At 47.3% G+C, this 18689-nt stretch overlaps 2 protein-coding genes and 1 pseudogene across 4 annotated transcripts in view; all 3 read right to left on the bottom strand.

Annotated features, from left to right (window-relative positions):
- Positions 1-11905, bottom strand: part of LOC147007911 (uncharacterized) — a 38837-nt gene extending 26932 nt beyond the window's left edge. Inside the window, exons 1-2 of one of the 2 annotated variants that reach the window (XM_085866023.1) lie at positions 10711-11905; positions 10210-10350 (exon numbers count right to left, since the gene is read on the bottom strand). In XM_085866023.1, coding sequence (XP_085722149.1) covers positions 10210-10350; positions 10711-10861 — 292 coding nt within the window. In that variant the 5' untranslated portion in view covers positions 10862-11905. The remainder of the gene's footprint in view (positions 1-10209; positions 10351-10710) is intronic. The other variant, XM_085866024.1, reaches the window with a different exon arrangement.
- LOC147007907 (tubulin alpha chain-like) overlaps positions 1-18689 on the bottom strand; it is a 188392-nt pseudogene that overhangs the window by 103198 nt on the left and 66505 nt on the right. The gene's annotated exons all lie outside the window — the stretch shown is intronic.
- LOC147007912 (uncharacterized) lies at positions 1362-8008 on the bottom strand. Its single transcript, XM_085866221.1, is given in 4 exon segments — positions 1362-2839; positions 2841-4564; positions 4653-5435; positions 7907-8008. Coding segments are annotated over 4 exon segments (2697 nt in total). The 3' UTR covers positions 1362-2751.

Raw genomic sequence — 18689 nt, 5'->3', positions numbered from 1 at the left:
AATGTCAGGGCATTGACTGCTCACCAACCTGCCCAGCGATGGTTGAATTTGGATTGTGAATGTCGCCGACTGGGCATCCTCCATCGTGTGAAGTCCTTCCTTGCCATACCTGAGCTCCTGACCACATTCAAAGCTTTCGGCCACAGCCTGATGGAGTCCTGCTCTCCCCTCTGGGCTGGTGCTCCCGCCGCTCACCTTTATCAGCTTCACCCTGTGGAAACCAAGGCATTTAGGATCACTGGGATCTCCGGCGGGGAGGCTCAGACTTTGGGTATCTCACTCTTTCACCGCAGACAGGTCGGTGGTGTTTCTGTCTTCTGCCGTCTCCTCTTTGGTCTCACCCCCCTGCTCTGTCTGAGATGTTCCCCCCCATACTTCCGCAGGGTGCTCATGGTCCACCAGCAACCCCCTTCTGGTAAAATTACCAAAATAATGTATCACTGCTCACCTTCCTTCTTTCATTCATCTTTTTTTCCCGCCTTTCGAACAAAAACTCCGACACGCTCTTCAATCCCACTCTTCCCTCTTGGTCATCAAAACAGCTGTTCACCTCCATCTCTGATCTTCCTCCATCGAAAAATCACGATCTTTTCTACCCCATGAATCCACTCCAAACCCACCTCCTTCAAATTCCCTGCTTTCCTTCCTGAAAGTCCCTGCAGTGTAAAGACTTGAAAGTCCCTGTCGTGTCCATCTTGTATACACCATGTTCCTCACCCCATCCCTCTCCCTTTCACAGATCTCCTAATGTCTCTGTTCAACACTGATTTTTCCTTCCCACTCCCACCCCTCTTGTCTAATGCCCCCCTCGCTGTGCTTTGTGTGTTAGCTCTCATTCGAGCCTCGACAAGGAATACAAAAAAGGGAGGGAGCAAGAGACAGGAGGGGCAGGAGTAGGAAGGACAAAACAGTGGGGAACAGAGACATGAAGAGATCTGTGGAAGGGGAAGGGATGGGGGCGGGAACACTGGGTATACAAGATGGATATGACAAAGTCCTTCCTTGTGCAAAGTTCTTGTTGCACGTTCTTTGTGTTAGATCTCATCTGAGCCTAGACATTGTTTACAACAACAAAAAATTCCATGTGAAACTTCAGCAGATTTAGTAATATTGAGTTGGGATCTAAAAAGACCCCAGCTGGTAAGATTCGGTTGTAAATATGTTGGAAGATGAAGATTAAGTTAAGGTAAGAAACTGATGGAAAATGGAAATGGAAATCTCATCTTACAAATGGAAAAGGGTAGTTGGACTTTAGATACAATTCATAATTTATATTCATCCATAAATAACTCTAATCAGATGAAAGTTCCAAGGTACATTGAACGAGGAAAGCAATTAAGATTCAGGCTGAAACGTTTGGGAAAAACAAACAATTTAATGGTTAACACCTGTACACCTGATCACAAGGACGGACAAATTATAAACCCTTGCAGGTGATGTGAAGAACTTCCTGCAAGAGGAACAAACACACTTATGGGATGAAAGATATCCCAAAGTTTTAGAAACAAAATAGGATTCGAGTTCATGTTTACACTTTTAACAAACAAAAATGAATTGTGTTTGTGTATGTGTGTATTTGTTTGAGTGTGTGTTTGTTTAAGTGTGTGTGTTTGAGTGTCGGTGTGTGTGTGATTGAGTGTTTCCACCTCCATTTTGGTAAAGGGACATGCTTGATGGAGCAAGTTGTGAAGTTTTCTTGTTCGCAGAGTTTCGTTCTGAGGGTTCTTTTCAAGATCGTCACTGAACCCCATTCAGCCTCCAACTGTTCTTCGTTTGTCGTCATATTCCTTCCCCGGAATGATTTTTAAAGACTCGGTGAAGGTTTTCTTTATCATTCCTGTAGCTCCGACTCTCACCGGTACAATTAAAGCTTTCTTCAGTTTTCCAAGTCCTCTTGACCTCCATTTACAGATCCTGGTATTTGGTCATTTTCCTCATTTCTGGGTCATTTAGTCCAACGTCATGGAAACTGAAACCTCAATCAACAATGCCGACTTTTCCTTTTTGTGTTTGAGCACTACGTCCAGACACAATGCTTTGTTTGCAATTGTCCAGACACAAACACTTGATGGGATCATCTTGTCAGACATTCGCATTATATGTTCATCTTCAAGGAACGGATTTGGTTTGTGTTTCCATGATTGTTTTGGGGCCGGGATGTTGAAATGTTTGTGGATGTGAAGATGGATTACTCCACAGACGCTGTCATGTCTTTCTGTGTACAGCTGTTCTGACATGAGTATTTTCCATCCTGAAAGGAGGTGACTGGTACTTTCTGTTTCTCCCCCACAAAACCTGAACTTGTCCGATTGGCTCAATCGGCATTTTCTGAAAGGCATTGGTGTGGTGCCCTTGGTCTTGAGCATTGATAATGACTCGTTCTCCATCCCAACTAATTTGATCTCTTCTTAGCCATAGCAATGAACCTTCCTTGTCAATCCTTGTTCTCTCAACGTCCTTTTTAAAAAAATCTTCCTGCTCTTTTGTCATTCTCCCATTTGTCACACTATATCTGCTGATATTTATTTTTATAATTTCCCTTTTTTGCAATCATTGGGGCTTTCTGTTTCGTTTTCTTCGTGTTTGTTTCTGTTTCCTTTTCCTGTGTAGTTTCTGTAATTTAGACCTGTTCTCCTTTACCAATAGTATACACTTTGCAGTGGAGGATGATTTCCTTCTCATCAAAGCTCCAGCTTTGTTCATTTAATCGTCTCCCATTCGTCTGGTGCCGAGTCGCTGCAGGTTGTGGAACTAGCGACACCTTTTTAGCTTTGGTGCAGAGTGCTGTGTTAGTTTGTGGTTATTAAAGTCTGATAACCGATGAAACACTGCAGAACACAGAACACTTGTGCGGTTTCTCCCCAGTGTGAACTCGTTGATGGACATTCAAGGCTGATAAGTGACGAAAAACCTTAGAACACACAGAACACGCGTACGGTTTCTCCCCAGTGTGAATTCGTTTGTGTTCATTCAAGGTTGATGACTGACGAAACAATTTAGAACATACTGAACACGCGTACGGTTTCTCCCCAGTGTGAACTCGTTGATGCTTTTTCAAGTGTGATAACTGACGAAACAATTTAGAACACACAAAACACTCGAAGGGTTTCTCCCCAGTGTGAACTCGTTTGTGGTTATTCAAGGCTGATAAGTGACGAAAAACCTTAGAACACACAAAACACTCATACGGTTTCTCTCCAGTGTGAGTTAGTTTGTGGTTATTCAAGGTTGATGACTGACGAAACAATTTGGAACACACAAAACACTCGTACGGTTTCTCCCCAGTGTGAACTCGTTGATGCTTTTCCAAGTGTGATAACTGACGAAACAATTTAGAACACACAAAACACTCGAAGGGTTTCTCCCCAGTGTGAACTCGTTTGTGGTTATTCAAGGAAAGCAAACGACGAAACACTTTAGAACACACAGAACACTCGTACGGTTTCTCCCCAGTGTGAATTCGTTTGTGGACATTCAAGGTTGATGACTGACGAAACAATTTGGAACACACAGAACATTTGTACGGTTTCTCCCCAGTGTGAACTCGTTGATGCTTTTTCAAGTGTGGTAACTGACGAAACAATTTCGAACACACAGAACACTCGTACGGTTTATCCCCAGTGTGAACTCGTTTATGTTCATTCAAAGTTGATAAATGACGAAAAACCTTTGAACACACAGAACATTTGTACGGTTTCTCCCCAGTGTGAACTCGTTTGTGGTTATTCAAGGTTGATAAATGACGAAACACTTTAGAACACACAGAACACTCGTACGGTTTCTCCCCAGTATAAACTCCTTTGTGGTTATTCTCCCCTTGGTTCAGTTTCTCCCCAGTATAAACTCCTTTGTGGTTATTCTCCACAGTGTAAACTCCTTTGTGGTTATTCCCCCCAGTGTAAACTCCTTTGTGGTTATTCTCCCCTTGGTTCAGTTTCTCCCCAGTATAAACTCCTTTGTGGTTATTCTCCGCAGTGCAAACTCCTTTGTGGTTATTCCCCCCAGTGTAAACTCCTTTGTGGTTATTCTCCCCTTGGTTCAGTTTCTCCCCAGTATAAACTCCTTTGTGGTTATTCTCCACAGTGTAAACTCCTTTGTGGTTATTCCCCCCAGTGTAAACTCCTTTGTGGTTATTCTCCCCTTGGTTCAGTTTCTCCCCAGTATAAACTCCTTTGTGGTTATTCTCCCCAGTGTAAACTGCTTTGTGGTTATTCTCCCCAGTGTAAACTCCTTTGTGGTTATTCTCCCCTTGGTTCAGTTTCTCCCCAGTATAAACTCCTTTGTGGTTATTCTCCACAGTGTAAACTCCTTTGTGGTTATTCTCCGCAGTGTAAACTCCTTTGTGGTTATTCTCCGCAGTGTAAACTCCTTTGTGGTTATTTTCCGCAGTGTAAACTCCTTTGTGGTTATTTTCTGCAGTGTAAACTCCTTTGTGGTTATTCTCCCCAGTGTAAACTCCTTTGTGGTTGTTCTCCCCTTGGTTCGGTTTCTCCCCAGTGTAAACTTCTTTGTGGTTATTCTCCACAGTGTAAACTCCTTTTTGGTTTCTCCCCAGTATAAACTCCTTTGTGGTTATTCTCCCCAGTGTAAACTGCTTTGTGGTTATTCTCCCCAGTGTAAACTGCTTTGTGGTTATTCTCCGCATTGTAAACTCCTTTGTGGTTATTCTCCGCAGTGTAAACTCCTTTGTGGTTATTCTCCCCAGTGTAAACTCCTTTGTGGTTGTTCTCCCCTTGGTTCGGTTTCTCCCCAGTGTAAACTTCTTTGTGGTTATTCTCCCCTTGATTTGGTTTCTCCCCAGTATAAACTCCTTTGTGGTTATTCTCCCCAGTGTAAACTGCTTTGTGGTTATTCTCCCCAGTGTAAACTCCTTTGTGGTTATTCTCCGCAGTGTAAACTGCTTTGTGGTTATTCTCCCCAGTGTAAACTGCTTTGTGGTTATTCTCCCCAGTGTAAACTGCTTTGTGGTTATTCTCCGCAGTGTAAACTCCTTTGTGGATGTTCTCCCCTTGGTTCGGTTTCTCCCCAGTGTAAACTCCTTTGTGGTTATTCTCCCCTTGATTTGGTTTCTCCCCAGTATAAACTCCTTTGTGGTTATTCTCCCCAGTGTAAACTGCTTTGTGGTTATTCTCCCCAGTGTAAACTGCTTTGTGGTTATTCTCCGCAGTGTAAACTCCTTTGTGGTTATTCTCCGCAGTGTAAACTCCTTTGTGGTTATTCTCCCCAGTGTAAACTCTTTTGTGGTTATTCTCCCCAGTGTAAACTCCTTTGTGGTTGTTCTCCCCAATGTGGTTGTTCTCCCCAGTGTGAAATATTAGATGTTGATGTAGATTTGATGTCTGAGTCCATGTCTTGGAACACACAGAGGGATTGTAGGGTTTCTCCTCCAGAGGTATTCTTTGTTGTCGAGGTGAAGTAGATTCACAATCAAACTCCTTGGTCCACACAGAACACGGGTATGGTTTCTCATTTCTTTGGATCTGCTTGGGTACCTTTAAATACCTTGTGTGTATGTCATGAGACACGCTGTTCAGTTTATCAGAGTCCTGACAAGAAGACATTTGCTGATTTAAACAATCTTCTGTGTTGAAGAACTGGGTAGAGTTGGGAAAATAATATTTTTTCATTTCTTTCTCTGCAAAGACAAAGAACCATCAGAAACTAATGAGGTCATGATGTGTTCAGCACAAGGAATTATGGGATACAGTCAGGGTCAGATAAATGATACATGGGGGACATTCGACTTTCTTTTTTGAAGGAAAGAGAAATCAATGTTGATATTTTCCCAGGTTTGGTGATTCCCAATGATCAGCGAGATGATCTGAGATCAGAGTTACAAAAGAAAACAAGAGAATGAGCACTCAGAGATTGCACATCCTCACCAGGACCTGTGTTGTGTGGTGTTTGTGTAGTTTTGTGAGGTGTATTTTTTGTGGAGTTTGTGTACTGGTGTATTACATAATTAATGAGACATAACTACAACTGCCACTTTTTCACTGCTGGCAATGATGACCGGGTACCAAGACGTCCCGCTTTGATCGGACACCTGCACCTGAGACATGACGTTTTATAAAATTATTCAATTGAATTTAGAATGGGATTAAAATCAATTCTATTCAAATCACATGGAAGACCAAACACGTCCAGTCATTCCTGGATTGGAGTAATCAGAAGGAACCAGAACAAGCAAAAAGAAAAGATGAAGTCACCAGGAGGAACCTGGATAGGATTCACATTTCAGCTGCTGCTCCTCCACCCTCAAACCCATCCTTATTAAACAAAAAATAAATAAATAATAACAGTAATAAATTTTAAACCACTTCAAAATATTAAATAATTATGATGCCAACCAGACCACGTGTCCGATTGAGTTGAAATTTACATCATAAATTCCCCATCACCACAAGAACACAATTGTGAAGTTTCACATCGATTGATTAAGCGGTTCCAGAGAAAACATTATTTAATATTTTTCTTACCTCCAATATGGTTGCCAAACCACGTAACATCAATTATTCCTGAACTTCCTTGTCAGCACATGCCTTGGGGAACACTTATGTGAAGTTCCCCTCGATCTGTTTTGCTCTTTCGGAGAAGAAGTTGTTTAAATGTTTTCGGGTAAATCCAATATGGCTGCCAAACCATGTGACCCATGATGACATATGTGTGAACGTTTTGTCCCTCATGGATAGGCGGTCATGTGTGTAACGTTTCACCTCGATCTGTTCAGCCATTTCAGAGATTTTTGAAAGTTAAAAATAAACCAACAAAATGGCTGCCGAATCACGTGACTGATGACGTCATCAAAAATTTTGTGGACCATTTTCGCACAAGATAACCCTCAAAATTTTCCTACCCATCGGATATAGTGTTCTACATGTGCAATTTTGATGTCATAACGAAGGCACCATCAGGTTTCCTGGTGAGGATGGTGTATGATAAGGACACCAAGGATTAAAAACAAAACCTGTCAAACGGCGGACGAGCCACTTGTGAGCCAACGGTCATCCACATCTCGTGCCCAACTGTGTCTGCGGACGTCTTCCTGCGGTTGGGTTACTTTTTATTAGGAGGTTGGTGGCAGGATTTGCACTCCCACCACCGTAAAACTCTTCATTCCGAAAAACACAAGAAACACGCAAAGATTGCGGCGGTGTCCGTTGGGGTGGAGCTGAGGTGTCGTCCACCAGACGGCGGTCTCCTTGGGTTAACCTGAGGTGGTCCCTTTGGGTGGGTTCCTGGAAGGTCCTGTCCCTAAGAGAGGATGATCACCTGTCTCTGTTATCATCTGAGCTCAAGCGTTTGAACATCGGTATTGCAGCTCTCTCCGAGGTTCGGAGACCAGATTGTAGCAAGATCATGGCGGGTGGTTACACCTACTATTGGTCTGGTCGCTCTGATGGTTACCATGCCCAAGGAGTTGCTGAAGCCGTGTCCAATAAGCTGACTCCAATGATAATTGAGGTGACACCGGTCAACGAGCGCATTATGAGACGAGGGATTCGTCACTCCTTGGGGTTCATTTCCTTGGTCTATGTATCTGCTCCGACTGAGGCGAGTGGTCTCACCGTGAAGGACGCATTCTCTGCCACGCTCGAGTCTCTGATTGATCAGTGCCCCAGGCGAGATACACTTCTAGTCTTGGGGGATTTCAATGTATCGACTGCAACGGATCGGGATGGTTATGAGACGTGTGTTGGTCCCCAAGGGTCTGGAACTGTGAACCTGAACAGCACCAAGTTCCTTGACTTTGTAGAAGACATGGACTGAGGGTGGCTGGTTCATGGTTTCAGCGCCCACAGGCTCATCGCTGGACTTGGTATTCCAATGCTGGTGTGTGGCAAAGGAGACTGAATATGTGCTCGTTGATGGTCGCTGAAGGATGTTCCAGAACTGGAGGGTCTACCAGAGTTCTCAGTTCCTCAATACGGACCACAGGCTTGTCGGAGCAACTCTGAAGTTCCAGCTTAAATCCAGGAGAATGGCACCGTCCCAGCCGAGGCTGCATGTTGGCAAGACCACCTTACTTGATGTTGCCTTCAAGACCACGACACTTGATGTTGCCGGTGGATGTCTTGGAACTCACCATCGGGCAGAGAAGAATTTCGTCACTCAAGGGACACCAGATACCATTGACCAGAGTCGCAGGGCCAGGCTTCATGGCAGAGCTGCGCTGTTCAGAGAGTTGAGGCGTAAAACTATATGTGCGCGGAGGGTGGACAAGTCGGCCAATGTGCGAAGAATTTGTGAGGGGTGTGGAGCATCACCTGTGGTCAAGCAGAGTATCACCTCGTCCTGCTTACAGGGGAATTCGCGCATTGTGTTCCTCAAAGCCCGTCCCTCGGTGGACTAGAGTTGGAGCAGTGGGAGGTGGGCTCCTGACAGAGGAGTCCGAAGTGAAGGCCCGCTGGGCCGGTTACTTTAAGCAGCTGAACCAGGCTGATCGACCAGCTGTTGAGTTGGATGTCACGGGTGTTACTATCTCTATGGCTGATCCTCCAATAAACAGTGATCCACCTTCATTTGTGGAAATATTAGCTGGGGTGAACCGGCTGAAATGGGGCAAAGCTCCTGAGATTTGTGGCATCCTTGCTGAACTTCTCAAGGCTGGTGGAAATACTGTGCTTGTGTCGTCACATGCAGTTCTGTGATCTTCCTGGAACACAGGCATCATCCCAACTGACCGGAAGAGGGGCCTTGTTGTCCCTTTCTGAAAAGGAAAGGGAGATCGCTCCGACTGCAACAACTACCGAGGGTTGACGCTGCTCCCAGGACCGGGCAAGGTCAGTGCTCAGAAAATTCTTAATGGGGTTCACGACCATCTGCTTGAGCTCCATCGTCCAGAGTCCTCAGGCTTTACACCAAAGAGGTCAACGACTGACCGTATCCTTGCTCGTCGGGTCCTCACCGAACGCAGACGAGAGTTTCGGCAGGGGCAGCTTGCAGCCTTTGTTGATCTCTGTAAAGCGTTTGATGCAGTGAATGGGGATGCCCTCTGGAGGATTGTTGGTCTTCCTGGGGTGCCACCAAAACTGATAAATGTGATGTCTGAACGATACTCTGGTACTGAGAGTATTGTGAGATGTGGTGGTGCCATCTCTGACTTATTTTCAGTTGTTGCTGGAGTTCATCAGGGGTGTGTTATGGCCCGGACAATTTTCAGCACTTGTATGGACTGGATTCTGGGGAGGATGTCGGAGAGATGAAGCTGCGGTGCATCGTTTGGGAATGTCAAAATCTCTGACATTGATTTGTCAGATGATGCAGTCATCTTTGCGGAGACTCTGGATCCTTTTGGGGACTCCGGATATGCTGAATTCAGATTCGACCGATCAGTGGGATATAAAATGGAAACGATTCAGCCTGGCTGAGGGTACGTTCCCTTCCGAGTGCCGTTCCATTTTGCCAAGTGTCACTCGATGAGCGATTTTTCATTTGTTTGTTTGTGTGCAGGGTATCACAAAAAGTTGTGGACGGATTTGGATGAAACTTGGTGGACAGGTTGGGTGTGTGACGAGGACGGATTGATTAGATTTTGTTGAAGTTAAGGGAAAATGAAAATTGTTTAGGGATTCTTCACCATTGAGAGTTAGGACCGAGAACGACATGGACAGCAGCACAATATCTAAATAAGTGGTGGAGGATGAGTTATGACAAAACAAGGTCGATGAGCTGGTTCGGTGACAAGACAAAGCCAACGAGATGTTGATTCAGATCCAGATCTACATCAGGCCTATTAGTTTGATCCAAAACGTCAACTGTTCACCCTGGTAGAGGTAAGCGCTCCCCTGAGTGCCCTTCGAGTTGTGTGTGTGTTTTCCACGTTCCTGTTGTTGACAAATGCCGGCTCCACCTCTGATTGACCCGCTCTGCCGGCTGATGAGCACGGATTTACGCACTGCCAACACCTTTGAGGTTACGTGTGCCCTGTACGAATTTTTTGCAGTCAGCCATCAGGTGTGTCAGCATGGCCATGATGTCGGGCTGCACCGGGGATGCTCACCTGGTGTCCTGTGACGTCGGCTCCATTGGGGGTTGGGCCAATGGAAGGGGGTCAAAAAGGCGACCAAGCAGTGGTTTAGATCGTGAATGTTTGGAAGGAAACATCATCAGGTTTGAACTTTCTTTCCCCTGATAAATACCGGACAAACTATAAACCGTCATGCTGGTGATTCACAGGGCAGGTGTTGGTTCAATCAATGAACGTACCTTCACCTGGAGGTAGAGGGAAGTCGCTTGTCTCATCTTCCAGTATTTGCTCGGGCAGGTCAAACATCCCAATGTCGTCTTCAAAAGGAGTAGGCCATGGTGTGCCGGTGCAGGGGTCCCGCAAAGGGAGTAAATGTCCATCTGATTTGGTGTAAACGAGAGTAAAGAGGAATCCAATGATGACGTCATGAGGTATAACAAGGTATCGTTGATGTCCAAGTGGGAGGATAACAAGGATGGGATTCACATTAACAATTAATTACCAACTTGATGGGGATTTGTACCTTGGGGGGAATAACAAGGACTGGGTACACTGTTGTTACATTCACTCTGTAGAGTTATATTATTATTATGAATTATAAACAATAAAACTATAACATGAGGAATGAGTTTGTGATTCAAACCTTCACATGGAGGGAACGAATCATCGATAAACTCGGACTCGATCTTCCCTTTTACAACAGAATCTGAAACATAAACAATCGGAGTGACGTCACGTACCGGGTCCGGACTCCTGATCCTCGGGTGAACCGACCATGGACCCGCGGGATGAGCGAGAACCTCCCGGACCGAGCGCGTTTCCTCCATCGGAGCCGCTCGTGGATACCGGGACGTTCTCTTTGTGATCTTCACCGGAGAGTTCTCGGGTCATCGTGCACCGTCTGGTACTGTAAGTACAGTGTGGTAAAGGAAGGTACCATGTGGTGCACGAGCTGAGGGCACGAGGTGTTTTGGAGAAGCTCACCACGTGATCACGAAGCTTGTCGAGTCACCGTTTCTCCACGGTAGATTCGCCACCAGTCAATCACGTGATCACGAAGCTTGTGGAGTCACCGTTTCTCCACGGTAGATTCGCCACCAGTCAATCACGTGATCACGAAGCTTGTCGAGTCACCGTTTCTCCACGGTAGATTCGCCACCAGTCAATCACGTGATCACGAAGCTTGTCGAGTCACCGTTTCTCCACGGTAGATTCGCCACCAGTCAATCACGTGATCACCAAGCTTGTCGAGTCACCGTTTCTCCACGGTAGATTCGCCACCAGTCAATCACGTGATCACGAAGCTTGTCGATTCACCGTTTCTCCACGGTAGATTCGCCACCAGTCAATCACGTGATCACGAAGCTTGTCGAGTCACCGTTTCTCCACGGTAGATTCGCTACCAGTCAATCACGTGATCACGAAGCTTGTCGAGTCACCGTTTCTCGACTGTAGATTCGCCACGAGTCAATCACGTGACAAACAAAAACAGTGCAGGAAACACAAAAAAGTTCTGGGTTATTCAATCAGTCGAAACTATTTTTGTGCTTGGTGTTGGTTTGATGGTGAGAGTAGTGGGCTTGGGATCCGAGGGTCCTGAGTTAAAATCCCCCTTGGCTGTTGAATTAATACTAGGTGGGGTTGACTCTGCCTGTCATCCTTCTAAGGTCAACAAAATGAGTGCCAGCTTTCTGGTATCCTGTGTCGGAGTGGTGACCCATCCAGGATTGTGCACCATAGCCAAGGAGACTGCTTAGGCAGGACCAATGCTCTGCACAGAGTATGGTCCCAATGGATGGATGGATGGAGGGATGGATACCATATTTACGATTGCCGATACTTCAGTATTGTGTTGAATGACGTCATGACGTCGTGGGGAGGCTGCACATGCGAAAAATAAATGTGTCCTGGGCTGTGGTGTCATTCCACGTCGTCCATCTCCTTCACTCGGGCCTGCTCCTTTCCTGAAATACGGACATGAAGGCGTTTCTTCAGTTTATAACGAACTGGCGAAGGTGATGGAATGTGGGAAGGCATATTCAAGACGTGGCGGTGTTCGGGAATATTGGGCCTTTCGAGGAAAAAGTGTTGTTGTTCGAGGACTACACGGACTGATGCGACGCGTTTTTGGCGGCAAACCGGCAAACCTCAACCAGTAAGCCAACACCAGGCTTTCTGGGTACATCTCCATGCGAGAACCGGGAAAGCATTCAATCACTTGGATTTGTCGACCACAAAGTGGTCTTCAAATTGGCGAGCCTCAATTAATGGCTTTCAGGGGGGGATTGAGATAGTGAGGGGGAAGAGGATGTAGGGATGGACAATCGGGAGTTGGGGGAAGGAAGAGACATGTTAAAAACGTACAGGTTGTGGACAAAAAAAATGGAAACACCAATGTGAAGTCACTTAACAGGGTGTTGGGCCACCACGTGCGGCCGGTACGGCCTGTGTGTGGAGTGGCATTGAGTCCACCAGGGTCTAGCATTCTTCAGGAAGGATGTGGCACCATTCTTCCACGAGAAAGTCAATCAGCTGACACCTGTTTGATGGAGGTGGAAAATGCTTTCTCAGACGTCGTTCCTCAATATCCCATCAATGCTCGATTGGGTTCAGATCTGGAGACTGAGGAGACAGATCTGGAGAATCTGGACACCATGACATCTGTACAACATCAGTGCACTGTACGGAACGTGCTCGAAGGCAGACCCGTGCGCCGCTCGCGACTTTGTTATCGTACAGAGCGGGGCACGAATGGACACATCTTACTGTGTGTGCATGGGTTCGCCATAACATCTTACCTTCTCGCCTCTCTGGCCAGCGAAGCTGTGATCGGGTAGTGGCACGTTGTGCTGCTCAGGCCACGTGACGCACACGGACCGGGCGCGTTGGCCAGCGCTGGTCGGGGGCGCCCGAGCGGGCGAGCGGGACCGACACTGCCCTCGGCCGGTCATCAGGGCCCGGCCCGGGGGTTCTTGCAAGGCAAGTCATGAAGCGGAGTTCGGTGTGGGCGATTCTGTTCATGTCGTGGGGTCGGAGCGGGACATCTTTGTGGCGTGGGGTCACTTTGCCGGAAGTGGAATGTTGCTGCTTCCGGCCATCGCGGCCGAGCCGTGCAGGGGGTCGGGGCCAATCAGAGCGCCCGATTCGGGTGACGTCACCGAGTTTCGGGGTGGCCCCCCCGCCCCGGAGCCTATAAAGGTCCGAGCGGATCTTTCTTTCTCTCTGCCCCGCCTCGCCTCCTGCTCAAGTTGGACCTCGACTCCGCCTTCTCTCATCATCACTTCGACTCTGCCTTCTGTCGTCTTCGCTGGGCTCCCCCTCCTCTTCTCCGCCCACACAACGCTGACTCCACCCTCCCAACTCAAGCCCCTCCTTCACACCCACGGTCTCGACGCGAGCTGCCCGAAGCAGGAGACAACGTGCCAGCTGTCGGGGGGGGGGGGTAACCGCACCATGGAGCATTCCCCCCAAACATATTGGTGGCACATTTGGGGACCGCGGATCAATTATACAAAGGTGTGGTCTCCGGGAAAGACCATGGCCTCAACTCCTCTCCTGTCTTGCTTCAATCCCTCTTCATCGTGTTTTCTGTGTCTGTGTGTGCATGTGTGTGTGTGTGTCCTGGCGCTTGTCTATGTAAGTAAGCCTGTAGAAGATTGTTATTATTATTTTCGGGTTATGTCTGCTCTGCGTCCGCTTTTATAAGTTGCTTGTTTATTGTTGCACCACACCTCTCTCCCCTATCTCTGCACAACACACCCCAATAAATCTCTTGATCGTACCACATACTTTTCCTCGCCCCATTGTTAATAAATTATTATTAGGAATGTTCCCTGCTCGTCTTCGTCTTTTCCTTCATCGGTCCAGCATGGTCCGAATCCCAGCTTAGCCGGGACTTTTTTTCCAACAATCCGTTCCTTTTTGCCGGTACGTCCTTGGCAATGTCACGAGGCTGCATCCGATCCGGTAGAGTGATCCGGTTCAGACAAGGCGTACTGAGGGCGTGTTCCCCGGTAATTAAATCACGTGGTTATTTTTAGGAAACCGGATTAACTCGACGGAGGACCCTAAGTCACGCGGTTGAGTTATTGGCATCCACGATCGGTTAAGCGACCCGCCGTGTCACGGAATTATCCGTGTGCGACGGCCCACAATTCCGGGGAGTCTGGTGGGAGACGAGATAGCTTCCCCTCCCGAGTGGTCTTCTCACCCGTTCCCCGGCCCGCAACAATATCAAGCCAACCAATACTCCACATCATAATCAGTGACACTCATTATGGAGGATGGCCGTCATGACCCTCTCATGGTCAGAGAGGGATTTGTCTGCCCATTCAGCCAGAGACCCCGTTGACCGAGCAGTAGTCCCAAAAGTCGTTTCAGCTGAATGAAAGGGTATCTCAAATCCGCGGGTCAAAGGGGAACAAAAAAGATCCTGGCCTTGAACTCCAGCAGGCCGAACAATACCCACTTGGTGGAACGGGTCCTGCTTTCTCAAACTTGAATCGGACGCAATAATGCCACCTGCTCGCCATGCCGGAGTCCTGAGGAGGGTGGGGACAACACGAGGAAAGGGGGGGGGGAGGGAGGGAGTAAGGTGGTGGCAAGGAAGTGTGAGGCTAACTTCCTGCCCGGTGGACAAGGCCTACCAGACTGAGGTTTTTCCTCTTGCAGCCATGCTAGCCATAATTACTGGCAACCAGGGCTGTGCAGCATTTTCTACGTGACCCGAAGCATGCTGGGATGTCAGTTGCTTAATTAACACATGGGCCACACCTGTGTGGAAGCCGTTGCTTTCAATATACACTCATTTACGTAGGAGCTTCCAATATTTTGTCCACTACCTGTCGATCAAATGTTACAAAAAAAATAGGTAACTAGTCCATTTTTTCACGAAGATGTTACTGAAATCCCGTTATCATCATGTAAGATCAGTCAGAGACTCAACATACTCCCAAAGCAAACGATAATTGGTCATTTCGTCCCTTTTGAACTCGCGAGCACAAGGACTTTAAAACTCGTTGGAGATCTTAACCAAAAGGGTCATTGGTACCTGCACACAGCAGACTCTTCACCTCCATCCCATGACTTAGCCAGAATCCGAACCACATATCCAGGGTGGTACGTCTCTAAGACCAAGACCCTGGTAAGGAAGACGGGCTCGTCGAAAAGTAACTCGATGACATCCTGGCTTTTAAACCACTCGGGATTCTTGGGACAACGTCCTGGTGTCCATCGGGACAAGCGGTCTCACCATGTCACCAATGTTCTTGGCACGGCCACGTGCATGAAGTCCCCGGAGAGGGAAAATGTGTTAGGTGGACCCGCCAGGTTGTTGATGGAATTGTATCCTCCATACTGGGAGCTCCGATCCAGAACTTGGTTCACGTATTGAGACATCTCGAGATGAGGCGGCTGCGGGAACAAACCTTCAGGGTCTTCATGCAGTCCGGGTGGATCTCCACGCCGTTGGTTTCTCCTGATGGAGTTGAACAGGAAGTGCAGAGCAGGATCAACATGCAAGTGTATTACACACAGTAGTTCGAAATAAAATCCACAATCGTGATCCAGCACATGAAGATCACGTGGTCATTTATTTATTGCACTTGTTATCAGGAACTCAGATTATGTCATCACTAAGACCCAGGAACTACTTCCACTGCTTCGCAGGGTATTTTATAGACGTCTGGCGAGGGAGGAGCCCAAAGTCAGACCAGGACAGTCAGCAGGCATTTTCCAACTCCCCCATTGGTGCATGGACGCTTTCCCAAAGTATTAGCCCCGCCCCTGCAAAGACTTGACGCTGGCAATGGCCCCATTCGTTCTGTTCCTCAGCACCGACTCATCTCCGAGATTAGCATGGGGCGAGGGTATTTGGTGGCGCTCCCTGGTCACGAACGTGCGTTGGACAGAAAATGAGGGCGGAAACCGAGCGGAGCATTCGGGCTATCCATTCGATGTGGAACAGGTTCGAGCACATACTTGCACTTTGAGCTCCACGCCCAAATGTTCCAAATACAAGCATCTGTGATGGTATGTGGCGTCCATTGTTTTTTTTTTTGTTTTGTTTTTTTTGTAATCCATAGTGAGGCTCGTGGAAGAGCGAACACACAGAACATACAGCAATGCTGGGGGCAAGAGGGGTGGGAGAGGGAAGCACAAAATAGTGGAGAACAGAGACAACAGGAGATCTGTGGAAGGGAGAGGGATGGGGCGAGGTACCCACGGTAAACAATATGGTTTACCATATTGGTACCACAGGGACTTTCAGGAAGGAAAACAGGGAATTTGAAGGAGGTGGGTTTGGGTGGATTAATGGAGGAAGAAAAGATCATGATTTTGGATGGGTGAAGATATGAGATGGTGGTGAACAGCTCTTTTGAAGACCTGGAGGGAGGAGTGGGATTGAAGAGAGTGTGGGAGTTTGTTAAAGAGGCAAGAAAGAGGAGGAATGAAAGAGTGAAGGTGAGTAGTGATTCTTGATTTTGGCAGTTTCACCAGATGGGGATCTCTCTCTCTCTCTCTCTCTCTCTCTCTCTCTCTCTCTCTCTCTCTCTCTCTCTCTCTCTCTCTCTCTCTCTCTCTCTCTCTCTCTCTCTCTCTCTCTCTCTCTCTCTCTCTCTCTCTCTCTCTCTCTCTCTCTCTCTCTCTCTCTCTCGTAAGTTCGTTATATCAGTAGAAGTCTGAACTGTATCCTTTGTTGTGTCTTTGTAAATATTTGCCTTCCCTTGTCAGCAAGGAAAAAAGACATAAAATGTCATTCCCCCCGTTGTATTTGTAATTTTGCTGAAGGAGTTGAAGGGCGAGCCCATATTTATTTGCAATAAAAATGGCTGCCAGTCTACCAATCGGCCATCTTTGATCAGATCGCAAAATATAGTTTGGTGGAAGTGTATGCCAACGTGTGCTCTTTTTATGGTAAGTCTGAATAAAATCAGAGCAGGCATGTCCGAGAAACGGTTGAGGACGTGTTCAACATCAGATTATTTACAACTAAAATGGCCGCCAGTCGGCCATCTTCGATCTGATATCGAAAAAAAAAAGATAACCTGCATATGTAATCCATCATTCATTATCTTTGTACAATGTTTGAACAACATCGGTGAATGCATGTCCGAGAAATGGTGGAGGACGTGTTAGATTCCAGGGTTTTATTGACTAAAATGGCCGCCTCCCATCCCCCCCCCTCTCTCTCCCTCTGCTCCTCCACCCCTCCCTCCTCTTCTCCACCCTGCCTGCTCTCTCTACCACTCCCTCCTCTCTACCATCGCTCTCCCCTCCTCTTGTCCCCCCTGCCTTCTCTCTCTACCACCTCCCTCCTCTCTCTCTCTCTCTTCTTCTCCACCCCTCACTCCTCTTCTCCACCCTGCCTCCTCTCTCTACCCACTCCCTACTCTCTACCATCGCTCTCTCCTCCTCTTGTCCCCCCTGCCTTCTCTCTCTACCACCTTCCTCCTCTCTCTATCCCTCCCCTCCATCCTTTCTCCCTCTCCCTCCTCTACCCTCCCTCCTCTCTCTATCCCTCCCCTCCATCCCCACTCCCTCCTCTTCTCCCCCTCCCTCCTCTCTCTCTATCCTTCCCCTCCATCCTTTCTCCCTCTCCATCCTGTACCCTCCCTCCTCTCTCTATCCCTTTCCTCCATCCCCTCTCCCTCTCCTTCCTCTACCCCCTCCATCCCCTCGACCCTCGCTCTCCCATCCTCTTCTCCCCCCTCCCTCCTCTCTATCCCTCCCCTCCCTCCCCTCTCCCTCCTCTACCCTCCCTCCTTCCCTCCATCCCCTTTCTCCCCCACTTAATGTTTTCCTCAGCAAATCGACAGGTTGTATTTACTTGTCGATAAATATCATGAGTAAGGATGGATGAAGAAGATGATGTGAACTGACTTCCGAGCAGATGGAAGACAACCTCGGGCTCATGAAAGAGTGAACAGAGCAGAATGTTCATGAAGAACAACATGACGTGATCGATCTATAATTCCAGCAATGTGTGTGTGTGTGTGTGTGTGTGTGTGTGTGTGTGTGTGTGTGTGTGTGTGTGTGTGTGTGTGTGTGTGTGTGTGTGTGTGTGTGTGTGTGTGTGTGTGTGTAACTGCTGTTTCTTGACAACCACTGGTCCGATCTCATTGAAACTTGCCAGGTATATTGCTGGGGACCTGAGGATGTGCCTTTTCAAGGTTTGATATTAATTGGACAAGTGCCTCCCAAGTTATGGCCATTTATTTACCAACCAATGACAAGACACGTTGTTGCGTGGGCGTGGCCGATGGGGGAAGGGAAGCTCAGCCGCGTTCCCCATTACGGGTTACAACGTAACGGCTTCTGGATAATGATGACTTCGTGTATTCTAATAATTTCTCGATTTCTTATGCGCATTTATCGATAAACACAATGCCCCAAGTTATGATCGTTTTCATATTAGACGGTGCATAAATTTCGGTAACATCAGAGTGAGCAGGTATGCTCCGAACCAAGAAGTAAATTTTTTTTATCTCTTCTCTTCTCTTTTTGTTTTTCCTTGCGACGACATTGCAAAAAGGCAAAATACGTTGGCGCTAATTGAATAATTGGCCATTAAAACTGAATTGCGAATAATAGTAACTGCGATATGCGAACTTCGGGACCACGCACGTACCGGGCACGCGAGAGCGAAGGAACGGCCTGTGTGGTTGTTGTTTCTTTCTCGCGGTTGGAATATTTATTTATTTAATTTTTTTTACGGGCG

Source organism: Eptatretus burgeri, chromosome 23 (assembly GCF_056783735.1).
Source record: "Eptatretus burgeri isolate ZD-2024b chromosome 23, Ebu_testis_v1, whole genome shotgun sequence".
NCBI classification, from domain to species: domain Eukaryota; kingdom Metazoa; phylum Chordata; class Myxini; order Myxiniformes; family Myxinidae; genus Eptatretus; species Eptatretus burgeri.
The sequence above is the reverse complement of the archived record's forward strand: the minus strand, read 5'-3'. Positions and strand labels throughout refer to the sequence as shown.